Raw genomic sequence first — 17080 nt, forward strand, 5'->3', positions numbered from 1 at the left:
TGTAAAACTGAAAAAATTGCTCTTGACAAATGAAAGGGCCAATCATGCAGCCCACAAAAAGGTGTAAAGCTATTGCGTAATATATTTAACAAACCGTTTACTGCGGATTTTATGTAATTTAGCTCACATGGATAATTGAATATTAATCAGATGATGTCATTACCCTGCTGTGCCGTCAGCCAATCGTTGCATTGCTGATCATGATTTCGAGGATGGATAGATCTGTCCTTCACAACACACGCAGCGATCTCAGATAAATTCATCCAGACATTTTAATCTGATTGACAAACTTGTTTGAAGAACCAAATTAGCCAAAGATCAGTTATCAAGATTAAAAGATCCAGGATTTGCCAAATCATCATTAGATCATTTAAGCAAGGTACGAAGAATAGACCCCTCCAGTGAAAGCTTTTTGGTTTTGTTTGTTTTTAGCAGAATGAGCTACAGCACTAACTTTGATCATTTCAGCTTGCACATTGCTGATAAAACAACACTTGTGATATAACCATAAATTATATATTTTACCCATCCCTGTTTAGGACATTTTTGTACAATAATTTTCCTCATATAAAATGCATCTTTTCTGCAGAGATATTTTTATACTAGTTATTAAAAATACAGGATCTCATCTTTAATCTGCAAATCTTCATAAATATTTTTTTTGCCAAATAATCTAGCCCTGTTTCCTATCTGTATATTGGCATTAGTTGTTTATTAAGAGCCTGGGAGTGTCTACTTTATTTTTAGACCCAGTGTTTGTATGTGCGTGCCTGCTTGTGTGTATGTGTGTGTTGCCCTTAAGCACTGCAGTACTGTAAAGCTGTGAAAGGTCAGATCAGGACCGCCAAACTGTTGCTGTCCATAAAAGCAGGCCAGACTTATTAATAGTTTGTTACACAACACAAACCTCTCCACTCAGAAAAAGGTAAAACCTGATGAATCATCTGATGACTTTAACTTGATATAGAAGAAGCGTAGAGGTGATTCAAAGTCTACTGTGTTTTAATCCACAAACAGGTAACAGGTTTATGATAGGATTTTGGGTTAAAAAAAAAACAATTATAGATTTTAAGTAAGAATATGTATATATATTTTTTTAGGTTCATTTTTAAAAAAAAATTTTTTAGATTAGTTTAGGTTTAGATTTAAGTTTAGTTTAGTTTTAGTTTTAGTTTAGGTTAAGGTTGAATTTTTTTGTTTAGTTTAGTATTATTTTTTGTTTAGCTTAGTTTTAGTTTAGGTTTAGTTTTAATTTGTTTTAGTTTAGTTTTAATTTAGTCTTGGTTTTTTGTTTAGCTTAGTTTTAGTTTAGGTTTAGTTTTAGTTTAGTTTTAATTAAGTTTAGGTTTAGTGTGGTTTAAGTTAAATTTAGTGTAGGTTTAGTTTAATTTTTGTTTAGTTTTTTTGTTTAGCTTAGTTTTAGGTTTTAGTTTAGTTTTATTTAGGTTCAGGTTTAGTTTTAATTCATCTTATGAATTGATCAATTTCACGACAACTAAAATATTTCTTTGAAATTATAAAAACTGTAACTATTATTTGCATAAAAATATATAAATTGTAAATTAAAATGAATATTATATTTCGGTTTATTTGATTTAAAGGATTTTAAATGTTTGAAATTTGTATATAAAATATTTTACTTGAATGTACTGTAGCCAAGAGAGCTTAAGGCACTGCACATTAAGGAAAACGCATACAATTACAGAAAACACCAGCAAATGGAGAAAAGATCTGTATCGGTTTGACAGCAAACACGTTCCAAATCCTTACAACACAAACAAATCAAGAAAATGTTCTTACAGTTACAGAAGTTTCTTATAACACATGCAAATAGCATGAAACGCAACGGAAATGTTTCAAGGGGACCTAAAAATGTGACGGACCTATAGCAATGAATAGTAAATGCATAAGATCTGAAATAATTGTATGCAAATTATTTATGTTATAAATAGTCAATTTTATAGTTCTAAAAATATATTTTTGACTATTATTAAGACCAATTTTGGAAGCAATTAGAATCACATGTTCCAGCACTGTGGTACATTTCACATTTCTGAGCCTGAAATGAGTCAATCCATGTTGAATTGCTTGAGTGTGGATGTTGGCAGATGCAGTAGGAGGAGAAACATAAAGATCAGTCTATGATCCACTGAAGCTGCAGCTGTTTCAGCTTTACAATAAAGTGCTGTTTCTGACCGGTGCTGAATCTCATTTTATTTTATTTTATTATATTTACTTTTTAATCGTAGAGTAGTAGTAGTATTTATTTATTTTTATTAATCACTGTTTTATTATATTTTTTTGTTGCATTTATACATGTTTTATTTTATCTTGCATTTCTTTTGTTTAATTTTTTTATAGTTCTCATTAACAGTTCTAGAGAAAACTACAATGCAGCTTACTGTATATAATGAGTTAATCATAAAGACGTTCATATGCTTAACTGCTTTCATATAAATAGGCCATTATATACTAAAGCAGAAAAAGTGAATAAAAATATTGCAAATAAGCAGGAAGTGAGGCCCAATTTTGTTTGAGTCACTCGGAGAAGCTGACAGATCTGATATGACAAACAAAACAAACATGTCCTTATCAAGCCGTAATAAACATTATCTTGACATTTCACATTCCTTCCGCTTACTAGTTATAGTTTGAACAATGTGCTGGTTGTGTGAAGGTGAATTAGGCTGTTATTTTTAATGCTGCTCTTTATTAACTTAAAATGCTTCAACTATTTAAAAATAGTATTAATAATAATTAAAATATTTATTAGTTAATAATGATATATATATTTTATTACTATTTTATTATACTGTTTTATTACTTGTATTTTTTAATTCATAAATTATTATATTTAACATTAAATATAATAATAATAATAATAATAGTAATAATTGTTGTTGTTGTTGTTGTTGTTGTCGTTCAGTGTTTTTATTAGTGTAAATTTGTATTATTTAGATTTTTCTTCTCTTCCATTCTGTTTGGTGCCATTAGTGTCACGGAAAGGACTCCTTCACCTTTAACCGGAGTGTAAAAGTAACCTAAGTCGATTGTGACTAAGCAACTCCTTAATGTTTAAACACTATTTTGCTACTGAGATTTGATTACATTTCCCTGTTGACACACAGGTTATTAGTTTACAGTTAGTCACCCGTGCGTTTACAGTAAGTGCTGTTAGAGTCCAGTGTCTCACCTGTACTTTGCAGTAAAAAAAGTATAAATTCTTGTTTCTAAACTAAGTGCTTGTAGCATGACGAATATTAATATCTGCTTACATGATTATTTCTGCCTCATTTCACTGTAACTGTAGAAAGAGTTTGCAGACCAGAGCACACAAATCTGACTCTTTCAGGATTAACCATGTAAAACTCTTTAACATGTTCCCTTGCACAACATGTTTTACATCTAAACAAAAGATTTAGATTTATGTTAGTGTCTTGTGTTTTATTTTGTTTCAAACTGCTTTCAAACTAAATACGCATATACACACAAGAGCCATAACGTTAAGACCACCCACCTAATAGCCAGTAGAACTTGCTGTGGTCCACAAAATGGCAGCCAAAGAATTTATTTACTGTAATGGCCATTGGTATTCTGTGATATTTGATGCCACCACATTTGAAGACTGGTGCTGACTCAGCGTGAACCTTAGTGTGTGATGGTGTACAACAATTGAACCCATGTCTGTGACACTTTACAATTTCAAAGCAGAAAGTCTAGCATGAGTACTGGAAAAAAGTACTGGAACGGCAGTTATCAGACGTTTGGCGACAAACAAATGAGAATGACCTCAGGCGAAAGAGCCCGAAAGAGCATTTTTGGTGCAAATGATTATGAAAACAATGAGTATATGCTATCTCTTACCAGTCCTTACTGCATACTTATCCAGTACCTCCGAGTTATTAGTTAATCCAATAAATAATATTTATCAGTGCAGACACTTTGGGACCTGATGCACTGTTGGGTCACACAAGCCTGCATCAGTGGTTTTATACACTGGGCAATGTTTTTCTGGCACACAGTTAAGCTCTATTGTTTCAGCAGCACATGTTTTTCAGTGAGTAGGTAATTGCCATATTTGTGCTCAACCGTTGACGTGATTCGTTATACCAGGCTACTTTCTTCTATTCTTGATTGTCTTGAGCCCATTTCACAGGATTTATCGCAGGAGTGTGGTGAATTTTGTGCTGTGACAGATTGCCCTGGTCACCACTGTTGTACCTGCTAGTGATTTGTTGCACTCTAGTCTTGCAGTCACTGTGAATGACCCTTAACAGTCTTGTCCTGGATGGCAGAAAGCTAGACAATAGCCGATTTCACACAGTGATACCGCTAAATATCTGGAAAATTTCCGGAATGACTTTACCGGAAAATTGCCGGTAATTTTCCGGAAAGGTCTGTGTGTGTGAAAGAAGCTTATGGTTATCATTTGACCACCTTTGCACCACTACTAAAAAATAATCACTACAGTGGCCTGTTTCTGAGATTGAAGCTCTGTCATGCTGTGCCATCATACATCATACATTCATTCATCAAATTCTCCTAATACTGTACTGACTGAAATCCTGCTTTTTTCAATAATATTTATTATAGACCTTGTAATATTGTGTGTGTGTGGATATAATATCTTTCAACTGTAAACGGGCACTGCAGTACAGTAAAAACAGCATCATAAAGGATTAGATTAGACTAAAAATATTACCAGCAGTGTGAAGTTTAAAGAGTGTGATTCTGTGTCTGCATTACTCTGCACTGATCTTCAGATTCAGATCAGCTTTCTTCTCTTCAACAATCTTGTCCTTGAGTCTCAAACAGGGGCCCTTCATAATCTCTAAAGCCCTCGGCGAGACCTCCGTCCTGCTCAATTATACATGAACGTGGCCTTGTGTTCAGACGGGTGTTATTGTGTGCAGCACGGCTCTGGGAAAACTACTCCATCAGGCTGCTGCGCTTTTGCATCAAAGAAGAAACAAAATGTTGCCAAACTACAAGTTTGTTTTTACTTTGGTTAGATAAAACACAATCCGTCTTCCAGCAGCAGCTTGTGTGTTTGGGTTGGATATGGAGGTTGAATTGTCTAAATGGTTCGGCTGAAAACAAGTTTGATTTACAATGAATTGCAAAGTGAAAGTGATAGAGTCTCCACCTTGTTTTATGATAACAAAAATAAATCAACCACAAGACGACGCACCTAATTTTTTTTGCTGTTGTTTCAGATTACTTTTTCCTTTTAGATTAATTCATATGTATTTATTCAACTTTTTTATTTAATTGTAATAGAAGTAATTGTTTTTGTTATAATTTATTTATTTGTTTTGTTTTAAAAAAATATATATTTTTCGGATTAATGTTGGGGTGAAGTTTTTTTTGTGTGTGTGTGCTTTTTTTTATTATTTTTTATGATCACATTACTTCAAAGATGTTCTCCCACAGTTGAAAAATTTGAATTTTTGGTCATTTTCAGCTCATTTAGTTAAAGAATGGCTTTTTAAAATGCTTTTACACAGCTTCCATATTAAAAAATAATGATAGTTTTTAGCATGTATCTGATCAGTCTGATGCCTGTTTTTTCATACAAAATTATTAAAACTTTTCAAAATATGTTTTTCCATTGGTTAAAATGCATGTTATGCAATAAAATGTATATTTAGCTAGTCAAATGAGCCTATGATAGAACAATTTTGAACATTCTGTCAAGGTTTATTTTGCTATAGCTGACACATCTCACTTTGATTTGTGCATGTAAAAAAAAAAAAAACTCAAGCTTACTGAAGGTTACAATAAAATCGGTGGATTTTTCTGTGACTTGCATTGTTTCAACAAGTTGCCTCCATCCTTCAGTCACACGGCTGAACTGCTTTCTTGCGTTTTCTCCACAGAGGAAGAGTTGAGGAAACTGAGAGAAGAGACTAATGTCGAGACCCTTAAACAGGAACTGGAGAAGGAGAAGTCCAAGAGAGTGGATCTCGAACAGAAGATGAACGACATTCTCAGATCCAGGTATGGCATGTAAAGCTCATACAACTTCATGTCTTCTGAATTACTTCTCTACAGTAATTATTTATTTGTTGTTTGCACTTTCTGAACAATATGTGTGTTTGATTCAGACTAGAAGATTCCCCTCCTCCACCTCCAAAACCACAAGTCGCTTCTCTCAATGGAACAGGTGAAGCTCTGTTTATCCTTCTACAGATTGGTAGTCAAAAGAAACTTATGTTACGTTTTTTTTATCCATTCCATATCCATAAGGAACATTTTGAATCTCTGAAAGCAAAGCCTTATAGCAAGAAGGTCATTGATTTAAGTCCCGACTGGGCCAGGTGGCATTTCTATATGAATTTTGCATGTTCTCCCCTTGTTGACGTGAGTTTACTCCAGGTTCTCTGGTTTCCCCCACTACCCAAAGACATGTCCCATAGGTAAATTGTATGAACTAAATTGCCTGTAGTATTAGGAGTGTGCGTGCGTGCGTGCGAGAGTGTATAGGTTTTCCCAATGCTGGGTTGCGGTTAGAAGGGCATCCGCTGTGCAAAAAAATATAGCGAAATAGTCTGTGGTTCATTCCGCTGTGGTAGCCCCTGATAAATAAGGGACTAAGCTAAATAAATGAAAGCAACAGTTTTTCTTATTCACATTTACCTGATGTTGTTTGGACCCATAGAGGCTTATTTGTCATTGTTTATTATTGTTTGTTAAGAATAACGAGAAATGAGAAATGTTTATGTAATATTTATGTACAGATTTTGATGTTTATCGAAATATAACTTTTTCCTATACAGTGTTTTATTTAACATGTTGTTTTACGTGTTTTGCCTGTTATTATAGTTGGACTATTTTCCAGTGTCATTTTATTCCGTTTCAGCAGTAACTCAAAAGCTGTCACCAGGCTGTACAAGATTTTTCTACAAAATGACTACTTCATGAAAGTAGATGACAGAAAAGCTAAAAACCTTCAAAAAAACTGATGCCCCACTGGTCATACATGTCAAAAGTGGTTTGTTAGCTAGCTAATTCATTGCATTCATATTTTAAAGTATATGTTAGGTAGTGTAAGTGATTGTCAGCAGAATTGAAAATGTACCTAAATGCTGTCAAGTCTCGACAGTTTCTTAGCCTTCAGTTCATTATACTGTAGGGGACAGAAATTCAGCTTTTTAGTCAGAGAGAGTTAGTGAATTTGATACTTGTTTTAGATTGGAAACCCTGTAAATAGGAATATTTTTAACAGATTTTGGAATAACTTATTGGCCGCCTCCACAGAAATAATATAATTTCTCTCAGTCTTAAATTTTCCATATCAATATAAAGACACTTTTTCTGTGTGTGCTTTCAAAAGAGATGGTTTGGATGATGTGTGTGTTTTGTGTGGGTGTAATGACTGTGAGCCGCAGTCCCTCATTTAGAATAATCCGGATTGATCAACATTACAGCGAGAAGAACAAATTGAATTGCTTACACACCTGTTCTGCCTGAAATTCAACTCTTTATTGGTCAACGAGAAGCGCAGTGTCTTTATCCTGAACTTTATCTGAGGAACATGATTAGAGTTTATCCATCACTTTAGCTGATTGATGGAGGATTTCAGGTTTACACTATTAAATCACTTTCAGTCATGCTTTAGATACCTTTCCATGTTATCTGCAATCAAACATCCCTTGAAATTGCCTAAAAATTGAGTCTCATATTTTAATACTGAATATAAGGGAGAGTGGGGATGAAAGTAGCGTGGGACGAATGTAACAAATTTTCTCGAAGCCCTGACAACATTTGCTTTCCAGGCTATAACCGCACGTTCAACATGCAATCCTTAATGGAGCTGCCAAATATCACCTGATTTCAGGACTGTGTCCTGTGGTTATACATGATTTTAGCTGATCTTTTTATCTTATTACAAGCTGTGTTTCTCTTTTTATGCATCACAGTACTGATCAATCTACAAGTTATTAAGTGCTGTAACCCACAAGTTTGAAATGAGTTTTTCAGTTTAAAAGTAACTAGGGTTTAAATGGCAAAACTTCCTTTGGAAATAAAAGTAACCCTGTTATTTTTGTCCCATTGCTAATAGACCTTATTTTTCACTTCAACATTAGAGTTTTCAATGTTTGAATTAATATGTTTTATAAAATTAATGTGAATTGCCAATAATAATATTACAAATTTAAAAAAAATGTAGAACATTGTAACATTTTGCATTGTTGGTTTGCTTTTGAAACATTTGATGGAACTGAAAATGTAGTTTAATATTTAGCAAAAATAAAGGACAAAACAGGTTTGCAGTTATCACTAACAAGGTCTTAGTCAGAATAAACTAAACAAGATTAAGCCGGTAAATTTAGCCAATATTGTTGTTACTTTTGACCTACCCATGTTTAATTTTAATTAAATGTAATTAAATTTAATTTATTCGTTTTCTTGTCAGCTTAGTCCCTTTATTAATCCGGGGTCGCCACAGTGGAATGAACCGCCCACTTATTCAGCAAGTTTTTACGCAGCGCACGCCCTTCCAGCCGCAACCCATCTCTGGGAAACATCCACACACACATTCACACACACTCTCATACACTACGGACAATTTAGTCTACCAAATTCACCTGTACCACATGTCTTTGGACTGTGGGGGAAACTGGAGCAACCAAAGGTAACCCACGCGAAGGCAGGGAGAACATGCAAACTCCACACAGAAACGCCAACTGAGCCGACGTTCGAACCAGCGACCTTGTTGCTGTGAGGCGACAGCACTACCTACTGCGCCACTGCCTCGCCTTAATTTAATTTAATTTAATGCTTAGAGAAATTATTTGAAAGTTGTTGTACATTTGTTCAAAATACCACCCGATATTGCTAGAACACTCTTGTGAGTTAGTAAGAGTGGTCTAGCAATACACAAAATAAAAACAAAAACAAAAAAATATTTCTGTCTTAAACATTATCTTTTAAAAGGTTTTTATAAAAAATGATACTTCAGTCTCCCCTGTCCTCTACTCTCAATAATAAAGCTGCAAAGAAGAAAAAAAGACTTTTTAGTAAAATGAATCTACCAAGAAACATTTTAATGTGATGAAAGTTTGTTTTTTTAACATAAATAATATTTTGTTAAAGAACACAAAATCAACCAACAACCAATTTCCATAACATAGCCTTTTTTCTTCCCCAAATAACTTTTTAGTTAATTTACTCAAGAATAATTTTTTTCTTAAAGAACATTTTAAAAATCCAAATAACCTTTTTTGGTTAATAAAAAATGTAGTTTTATTAAAGGAAATTTCCCAAGAAACATTTTTAGAATGTGGAGAACATTTTTAAAATTTGAAAACACCTTTTCTTTGTTGTTAGAATGTCTTTGTGAAAAAAATATCACATAAACCCATTTTTCATAATGTGAAGAATATTTTATTAAAATGTGAAGAACCCCTTTTTTCCCCTCAAAGAACGTTGTAGTAAAAAACTCACCAAAGAGACGTTATTTTTTATAATGTGAAAAATATGTAAACAATCTATACAGCCTTTTCCCACTGTAAATAAGCTTTGCGTTTGCGTTCTGATTTCTGGACCACTTCCAGCCAGATGTTTGTGTTTTGAACCAGTGAGTTGTGTGTTATGGCTGTACTGAAATGTTGTTCTGTGTTGTTTGGCCTGTCAGGGGACAAACAGAAGGAGACGTTCCGCTGTCGTATCTGGAAGTGGCTCTACGAGCGTTTTGGTGTTTATATTGAAGATTTCCGCTTTCAGCCTGAGGAAAACACAGTCGAGACTGAGGAACCACTAAGTGCTAAAAGGTGACCAGCGTTTTGTATCATTTCATGAATAATTTACAGGTTTTGAAAGAGGCGTTTAGGTCATGGACAGGTCATTTGTGTCACATACACCTTTTGAACTGAAGCTTTTTAAAAATGTATGTTCTTGTGATGTATTTTAGGGAAAGGTTTCTATAAAAAGGTACAACAGACTTTAAATAACTCTGATGAGGCTCGTAGTCTCTCACATTTACATATGATTTAAATGATTTTCAATATACACTTACATTCCTTCTGTTTGCATATTAAAAATGGTTTTGTTTTTAGGACATTCGAAACTATGAGAATCAAATCAGATCAGACGGAAACGCATATTAAGTAGCTTGGTTGTTCACTAACTAATTATTTGCATTTATATAGTTATATTCATATAGTCTTAGCCCTCCAGCGATTTTCCTTTTCAAATATTTACCAAATGATGTTTAACAGAGAAAGGAAATGTTCACAGTATTTCCTAGAATGTATTTTTCTTCTGGAGAGAGTCTTACTTGTTATATTTCGGCTCGAATAAAATCAGTTTTTAGTTTTTTTCTTTAATATTATTAACCCTTTAAAGCAATATATATTTTTTTTTTGATTGAACAAACTATCATTATAGAAGGATTTTCCTAGTTACTCTTACTTGCCTAATTAACCTAATTATGCCTTTAAATGTCATTAAGTTGAATACTACTGTAGTGTCTTGCAAAAACCTAGTAAGATGGCAAGGATAAAAGAAATCAGTTATTAGAGACGACTTATTAAAACTATTATTCATAGAAATGTGTTGACACATTTGAATTTTTTCTCCATTAAACAGAAACTGGGGGAAATATACAGGAGGGCTAATAATTCAGGAGGCTAACAATTCTGACTTCAGCTGTATTTATTTGTTATGTTTTAGTATAACATTCTTTATATTCATTAACTATTTAGTGCTGGGCAAAATTAATTGCAATTAATCACATTCAAAATAAACGTTTTTTGACAATATAAGTTTGTGTGGGGTCTGTATTTATTATGTATATATCTAAATACACACGTGTATGTGTATATTTAAGAAAATGTTTATTTATATTTAGATATTAAATCTATATGTGTATGATGCAAGTTATATTTAAATTGAAATGTCCATGCAAGGTTTGTAAATGAATATTAGTATCCATTTCTCAGTGAATATAGAAAGTATATTTTGGTGCATTTAAACAAAACTGATTTATTAAACTGACAAATTTATTAAAATAATGTTTTAGTCACCAAACATATTTAGAAATTGAAAGAAAATACAAATAAATTCAAAGAAAACTAAACTTCAAATTTTTTGCTTCTCTTTATTTTTCTTCTTTCTTAAATTTGTATTTAATATTTTTCTATAAATAAATTTGGGTGTGCTAGTTTTTGGACCGTTATCCTGAGTTAAGCTCCTGATTTGGCTTCAGTACTGTCTAATCTAATGTATATGCACTAATATTATATTGAATAACTTCCAATTGAAAATATTCGTTTAAATGAGAAATTTGTGAAGGGTGTACTTGTATATGCTGAGCTCTGTAAATGTGTGTATTGCATATACATAATAAACATATTATGCACAGACGTATCTTGTGTCAACTTTTATTTTTTAATATGATTTAATCTTTGGCCAGCACTAATATTATTATACAACCTATTGCTAGTTAAGTAACAACAACAACAAAAAAAAACATACATAAGAGAGTGTGTGTGTGTGTGTGTGTGTGTGTGTGTGTGTGTGTGTGTGTGTGTGTGTGTGTGTGTAACTGCACTGTAATTTGTTGGAAATTAAAGTATTATAAAATCCAATTAGCAATAAAATATTTTAAAAGACTTAAAGCACAAAAAATAAATATTATTGCATCTTATTGTATTTCCAGTTTTTTTGTTAACACTATAAAAGGGCATTTCTCTGTAAAAACCTGTGTATTTTACTTTTATGTAAACTTGAATGATTTTTATTTTGCTAGTTTAAGATCTTCAAGTATGATTTTTGATTGTTTTTCATATATTTTGTGTATTGCGTATCTAAAAGTGCTGTAATGTTGAGATGAGCGTGTGATTCAGCCTCATGTTTGCTCAACAGTCAGCTCAGCTTAAAGCCTCCATTTTCCTGCTATTTCTGTCTTCATAATTTCACCCTTGCAGCAGATCTCATTAAATAATTAATTTTCTTTTCTCCTCTCTGCAGATTAACTGAAAATATGAGACGACTCAGTGAGTGTTTTCATACTGCAGCTGCAATAATAATAAAAAAAGCCATCAGGGCCAAAACAAAATATATTAACCCATTGCAACTCTATTTTATTCCCAGTGATGGTGTATCAGGCCTGAAACTCATTGTGTTTTTTGCTTGTGTGTTTTCAGAACGGGGTGCTAAACCTGTCACGAACTTCATGAGGAACCTTTCTGCCTTATCCAGCTGGCACTCAGTCTACACGTCAGCCATCGCCTTTATTGTAAGCCAAACGCAAACCACACAAAGCCCTCACGCTTATGTCTGTTTCATTGCCATCATTAAAATGCACAATACAAGCTGACGAGCTCATTATCAGCCGCATGTCACCAGACACACTCAAAAAAATGTATAATTTGTTCAGCATTTACTCACTTTTAGGAGGTCAAAAACATTCATCTGAGAACAAATGAATTTCATTTATAAGTTCATTTATAAAAACATGAGATCTATGCATGCACGTATTTATGAAGCTAATAATAAGCCAAAACAATCTGAATTTAAATTGTGTTAAATTGAATTGATTATGTCCTATTAAAAATGTTTTGAATTTGTATTTCTAAACTTGATTATTGAACATCTGAAATTTAAAACAACCTATTTTTTTAAGTCAGATTTTGATAGACATATTTTTAAACTTATAGACATATTTTTAAACTTCAAACAGATTTGTTTGGTTCTGAATTCAAAGACTGGAGATATTGGGTCTGTAAAAATACAGCTTTAAGATTTTAAGAATTATAATTAACGCAATTAAAATTCAGATTGTTTGGCTCTATTAGCTTCATACGTATTTAGGAGCCATTCACACAGAATGCATCTTTGCACCTGGACTGCCAATCCAATGACTGTAAAAACAATAGCAATGTCTATGAAATATCATGAAGGACTGGTCATGAAAGTTTGGTACTACACCCAAACAAAATCTGACTGTAAACTCATTTCTTGAGATATCAATTTAAGGTAGAAAGAGACCAAACTTAAAAACATACTTCATTGAAAAACTTTTTTAAATTCATTTTTAATCAAATTTGGGTGAACTATCTCAATAAACATATGCTCTAAAGAACTCAACAATTTAGGTTGAAATGTCATATTGTGTTTTTTAAAATAGCACAATGGATGTAAATGTGAAAAGTACATACAACATATATAAACGTAATTAACCGTGGTTATTAGGTGCTGGAAAAGCATACAAATGCACCTTGAAAGTGCTTGAAAAGTGCTGGAATTTGAAGTTGGAAAAGGTGTAAGAACCCTGTAATGAGTTATATGTTGTTAAGAGTACGATTGCGTGCATAACAGTTCTGTCTGGTTCTCAAGTCTGACTGACTGAAAGCTGTGCAATATTCTGCAATAACAGCACTCATGCAGCCTCTTCACCCTTCTGTATTACTCTGCCCACACAGAGTGACAGCACATCAATAAACTCACTACAGTTTGACAAATAGTGCAGCTGTTGGACAACATAATGTACCTTTGAGGCTTTTTTTAGGCGAGAATATACTTGTTTAGATTGCAACTATGCAGTTTTTTTTAATAAGGCTGGTGCCTATTTTAAATGTTTGGCGGCCAACCTGTCATACTGAGCAGAGCTAATAAGCCCTTAGAGGAGAAAAACAGCGTTTTCTCAGCATGCGTTTCAAACTACAGGTGAACAAATCAGAGTTAATTATAGTGATCGTCTGATTGCAACATAAAAATACTTGAAGATATCTCTGTAGACTGATGGCATTTCATTCTGTTCAGCCTTATAATCTTAAAAAGTGAGCAAAATCAGCTGTTTTGTCATTACTTTAAACATTATGCAAGAGAATTATTCAAACACTAGCTCTAAAGTTGCGTTGGTGAAGTAGTAATGGCTTCTGCTGTTCTGACGTCAGATGCAGATGTGAATGAATGGCGGAAGAAAATATTTGTGAATAATCAGATATGCCGATTTAAGAGGTATTTAATACTTCCATTTACATACACTACTAATATTAAGAGGGATTTAATACTTTTATTTAAACTACTAATATTTACATAAAAATTTCCGTATATTTTAAACAATATATTGACATTTTTTAGACTGTATGTTCATGAATTATACTTCCATTTTGACATTGTCAGCAAATAAATTCAATAAAAATCATCGCAGTGCTGGTTTCACACTTCTATAGATGGTCCTCTGTAATATATGGTGCAGCTCTAGTATGATGCCAGTTTTCTGATCTTGATATACAGGAGTGTATATCATGTCTCTGTCTGCTTTTCTCCATTCTGCTCTTTCCACAGATCTATATGAATGCTGCGTGGCACGGCTGGGTTCTGCCCATGTTCCTATTTTTAGCCATTTTGCGGCTGTCCTTGAATTACCTCATAGCGAAGTACGTCTGAAATGCAGGAATCCATCAGCACCACAATTCACCACAAGACACAAGTTGATTCGCTATTTATTAAGCATAAAAATGAAGTCATACGTTAAATAGCTTATTTTTCAATATATACAAGTTTATTTTTTCATTAAAATATGCAAAAATTACTAAAAAGGGCTTCATATTTTGCTTACCTACAGCATGTACTTACATTATTCCAAATGTTTCGAAGAATGTTCCCGAAAAATATGTCATTTTAACTAGTGATATGGGCCATGTTTTTTTATTGGTTTGCTAATTATAAAAAACAGGGAAACACAGTTGTTTTTAATACAGTATGTTGTGTGTTTAATGAGTATTATAATCAAACCCTAAAATGTATTTAGTATAAAAAAAAACAAAAAAAAAAACAGCCATCTCTCACAAGAAAATGCAAAGATTTTTGTTATTTTATTGGCTAATTTGTACGGCTAATTTACTAGTTTAGTCGTACAAAATGTACGATTTTTAAAAGAAGGCAAGTTTTTTTTGTGTGTGTTTGGGTTTTTGCTGTTTTATTTAGTGTTGTATTGGGATATATTGTGTTTTAATTTGTTGTTGTTTTTTTTATTTATTATATGTTTTGTTTTGTTTTTAGTTGAGTTGATTTTTGTTTTTAATTTTAGTTTTTTTGGTTTGCTTTTATTTACTTTTGTTTTCATTCCTCTGTTTGGTTTCCAACAGCAAGTTCTTTTCATTTCTAAATTTAAGGCATCTTTACACAGCAAAGGCTGAAACCAAACCTGAAGCAGCGTCGATTTTCAAACGTTTGTATTTACACTAACTGTATAAAGCGGCATAGTGTCTTTACATTGAATTCTGAGCAGACACAGACCCGCTTTAGGATAACAAACCATCTGTAAAGATGACTTAACTTTCAATTAAAAGTAAAAAATAGCTAAAAGCTCATTTAATGGTAGAAAATACAACGTTTAAAATATGTCAGAAAACAAAAAAAAGAGAAAATGGAAAAGTAAAAACAAATAATAATAACTAAACTACAATAGTCACATAATCATTTCAAAATTACACTGTTCTAAAAAACACTTGGAACATTTTTTTTCTTCAGAATTTCAGTCAACAAAATACAGATTTTCACTAAAATCCATGAGTATTTGCAAATCTATTGATTTATAATGTAACTTCGCCCTTAATCCATTTTGTTTAGGCAATGATTAAACATTATGGTATTAAAATGACAGTAAACACATTTAGATCTTATAATGTTAGTCTAGTGTCTGTTTGTCCTGTGCTGCTTGTGAACTGTACTTTTTGTGTTTCAGAGGTTGGAGGATTCAGTGGAGTATCGTGCCTGAGGTCTCCGAGCCTATGGTGAATAAAAGCTTCATATCAGATCATTAGTGTCAGTCATTTCTTCAAATTTTTAAGATGTTAAATGCTTCATTCGCGCTTTTTTTTTTTCTTCAGGAGCCTCCAAAGGAGGAGCTGACGGTTTCCGAGAAGTTTCAGCTGGTGCTGGATGTGGCACAGAAAGCTCAGGTCAGGCAGTTAGCAATGTTTTCCTCTGGTTGTGATTTGTGCTATTCTGCTTTTTAAAGTAAGATGTGTAATATCTTTTTACAGAATCTGTTTGGAAAGATGGCAGATGTGTTGGAGAAGATCAAAAAGTGAGTATGAGTGGTTGAATTGTGGGTGATAACAGTGAACATGGTGTCCAGATTCAGGTGTCAGTTGCTTTGAGTTTATTTGCTTACTGATTATTTGTTTACAGGTGTTTTTGTTTTATTTTGTTTCCAGATTTAAAAAATAATGATTGAATAGCTGCTCATGGTTACATTCTTCTATAAGTTGTATAATTTCATTTATTTTCTTTTCGACTTAGTCCCTTTATTAATCCGAGGTCGCCACAGCAGAATGAACCGCCAACTTTTCCAGCACATGTTTCACGCAGCAGATTCCCTTTCAGCTGCAAACCTTCACTGGGAAACATCCACACACACCCATTCACACTCATACACTACGGACAATTAAGCCTACCCAATTCACCTTTAGCGCATGTCTTATACTGTGTGGGAAACCGGAGCCCCCGGAGGAAACCCACACGTGTGCAGGGGAACATGCAAACTCCAGACAGAAAAGCCATCTGAACGAGCGACCTTCTTGCAGTGATACGACAGCACTACCTACTGTGCCATTGTGTCACTAGTTGTATAATTTGCTGGATTTAATTGAATACGTAAAGAATCAGGCCTGTAGCTAGCCTGGTGAAAGGGGTCCTTCTTTTTTCACAAAAAGAACCTTTTGCAGTTATTTGCTTCATTTTCTATTCAGTTGTGAGGTTCAAATACTGCATTTTAGTCACACTTTAAGCCAAATTCTGGACTTTGTCAGTCAGATCATTTTGGAGGGGCACTTTCTATCCAAGACCAAAAAGGGCATGTGCCATGCACAGGTTGAGCCCTATGTGTACAAATACCTGGGCGTGGGTCTTGTGAAGTGCCTGAACTTGCCCTGGCTATGGGCCTGAGAATGTCTTTTTTATGAAAATATTTGTGTGTGTGTGTGTGTTTGTGCTCATATATATATATATTGTAAAATAAATTAATATTGTCAAATCTTATTTGCATTAACTGTGGAATAAAAAAAAAATTCCATATTTCTCAAAATTGGTTGCTCATTTACTACCTAGATTTAGCCACATA

At 33.2% G+C, this 17080-nt stretch overlaps 1 protein-coding gene across 34 annotated transcripts in view; it reads left to right on the forward strand.

The window, feature by feature from the left end:
• Positions 1-17080, forward strand: part of gramd4b (GRAM domain containing 4b) — a 65726-nt gene that overhangs the window by 24703 nt on the left and 23943 nt on the right. For all 34 annotated transcript variants that reach the window (XM_087312155.1, XM_087312156.1, XM_087312157.1 and 31 more), the window contains 9 exons: positions 5880-6000; positions 6108-6166; positions 9641-9776; positions 11977-12002; positions 12153-12244; positions 14299-14390; positions 15701-15749; positions 15846-15917; positions 16002-16045. In XM_087312155.1, coding sequence (XP_087168281.1) covers positions 5880-6000; positions 6108-6166; positions 9641-9776; positions 11977-12002; positions 12153-12244; positions 14299-14390; positions 15701-15749; positions 15846-15917; positions 16002-16045 — 691 coding nt within the window. The remainder of the gene's footprint in view (positions 1-5879; positions 6001-6107; positions 6167-9640; positions 9777-11976; positions 12003-12152; positions 12245-14298; positions 14391-15700; positions 15750-15845; positions 15918-16001; positions 16046-17080) is intronic.

Source organism: Danio rerio, chromosome 25 (assembly GCF_052040795.2).
Source record: "Danio rerio strain M-AB ecotype USA chromosome 25, GRCz13ab, whole genome shotgun sequence".
Lineage (NCBI taxonomy): Eukaryota > Metazoa > Chordata > Actinopteri > Cypriniformes > Danionidae > Danio > Danio rerio.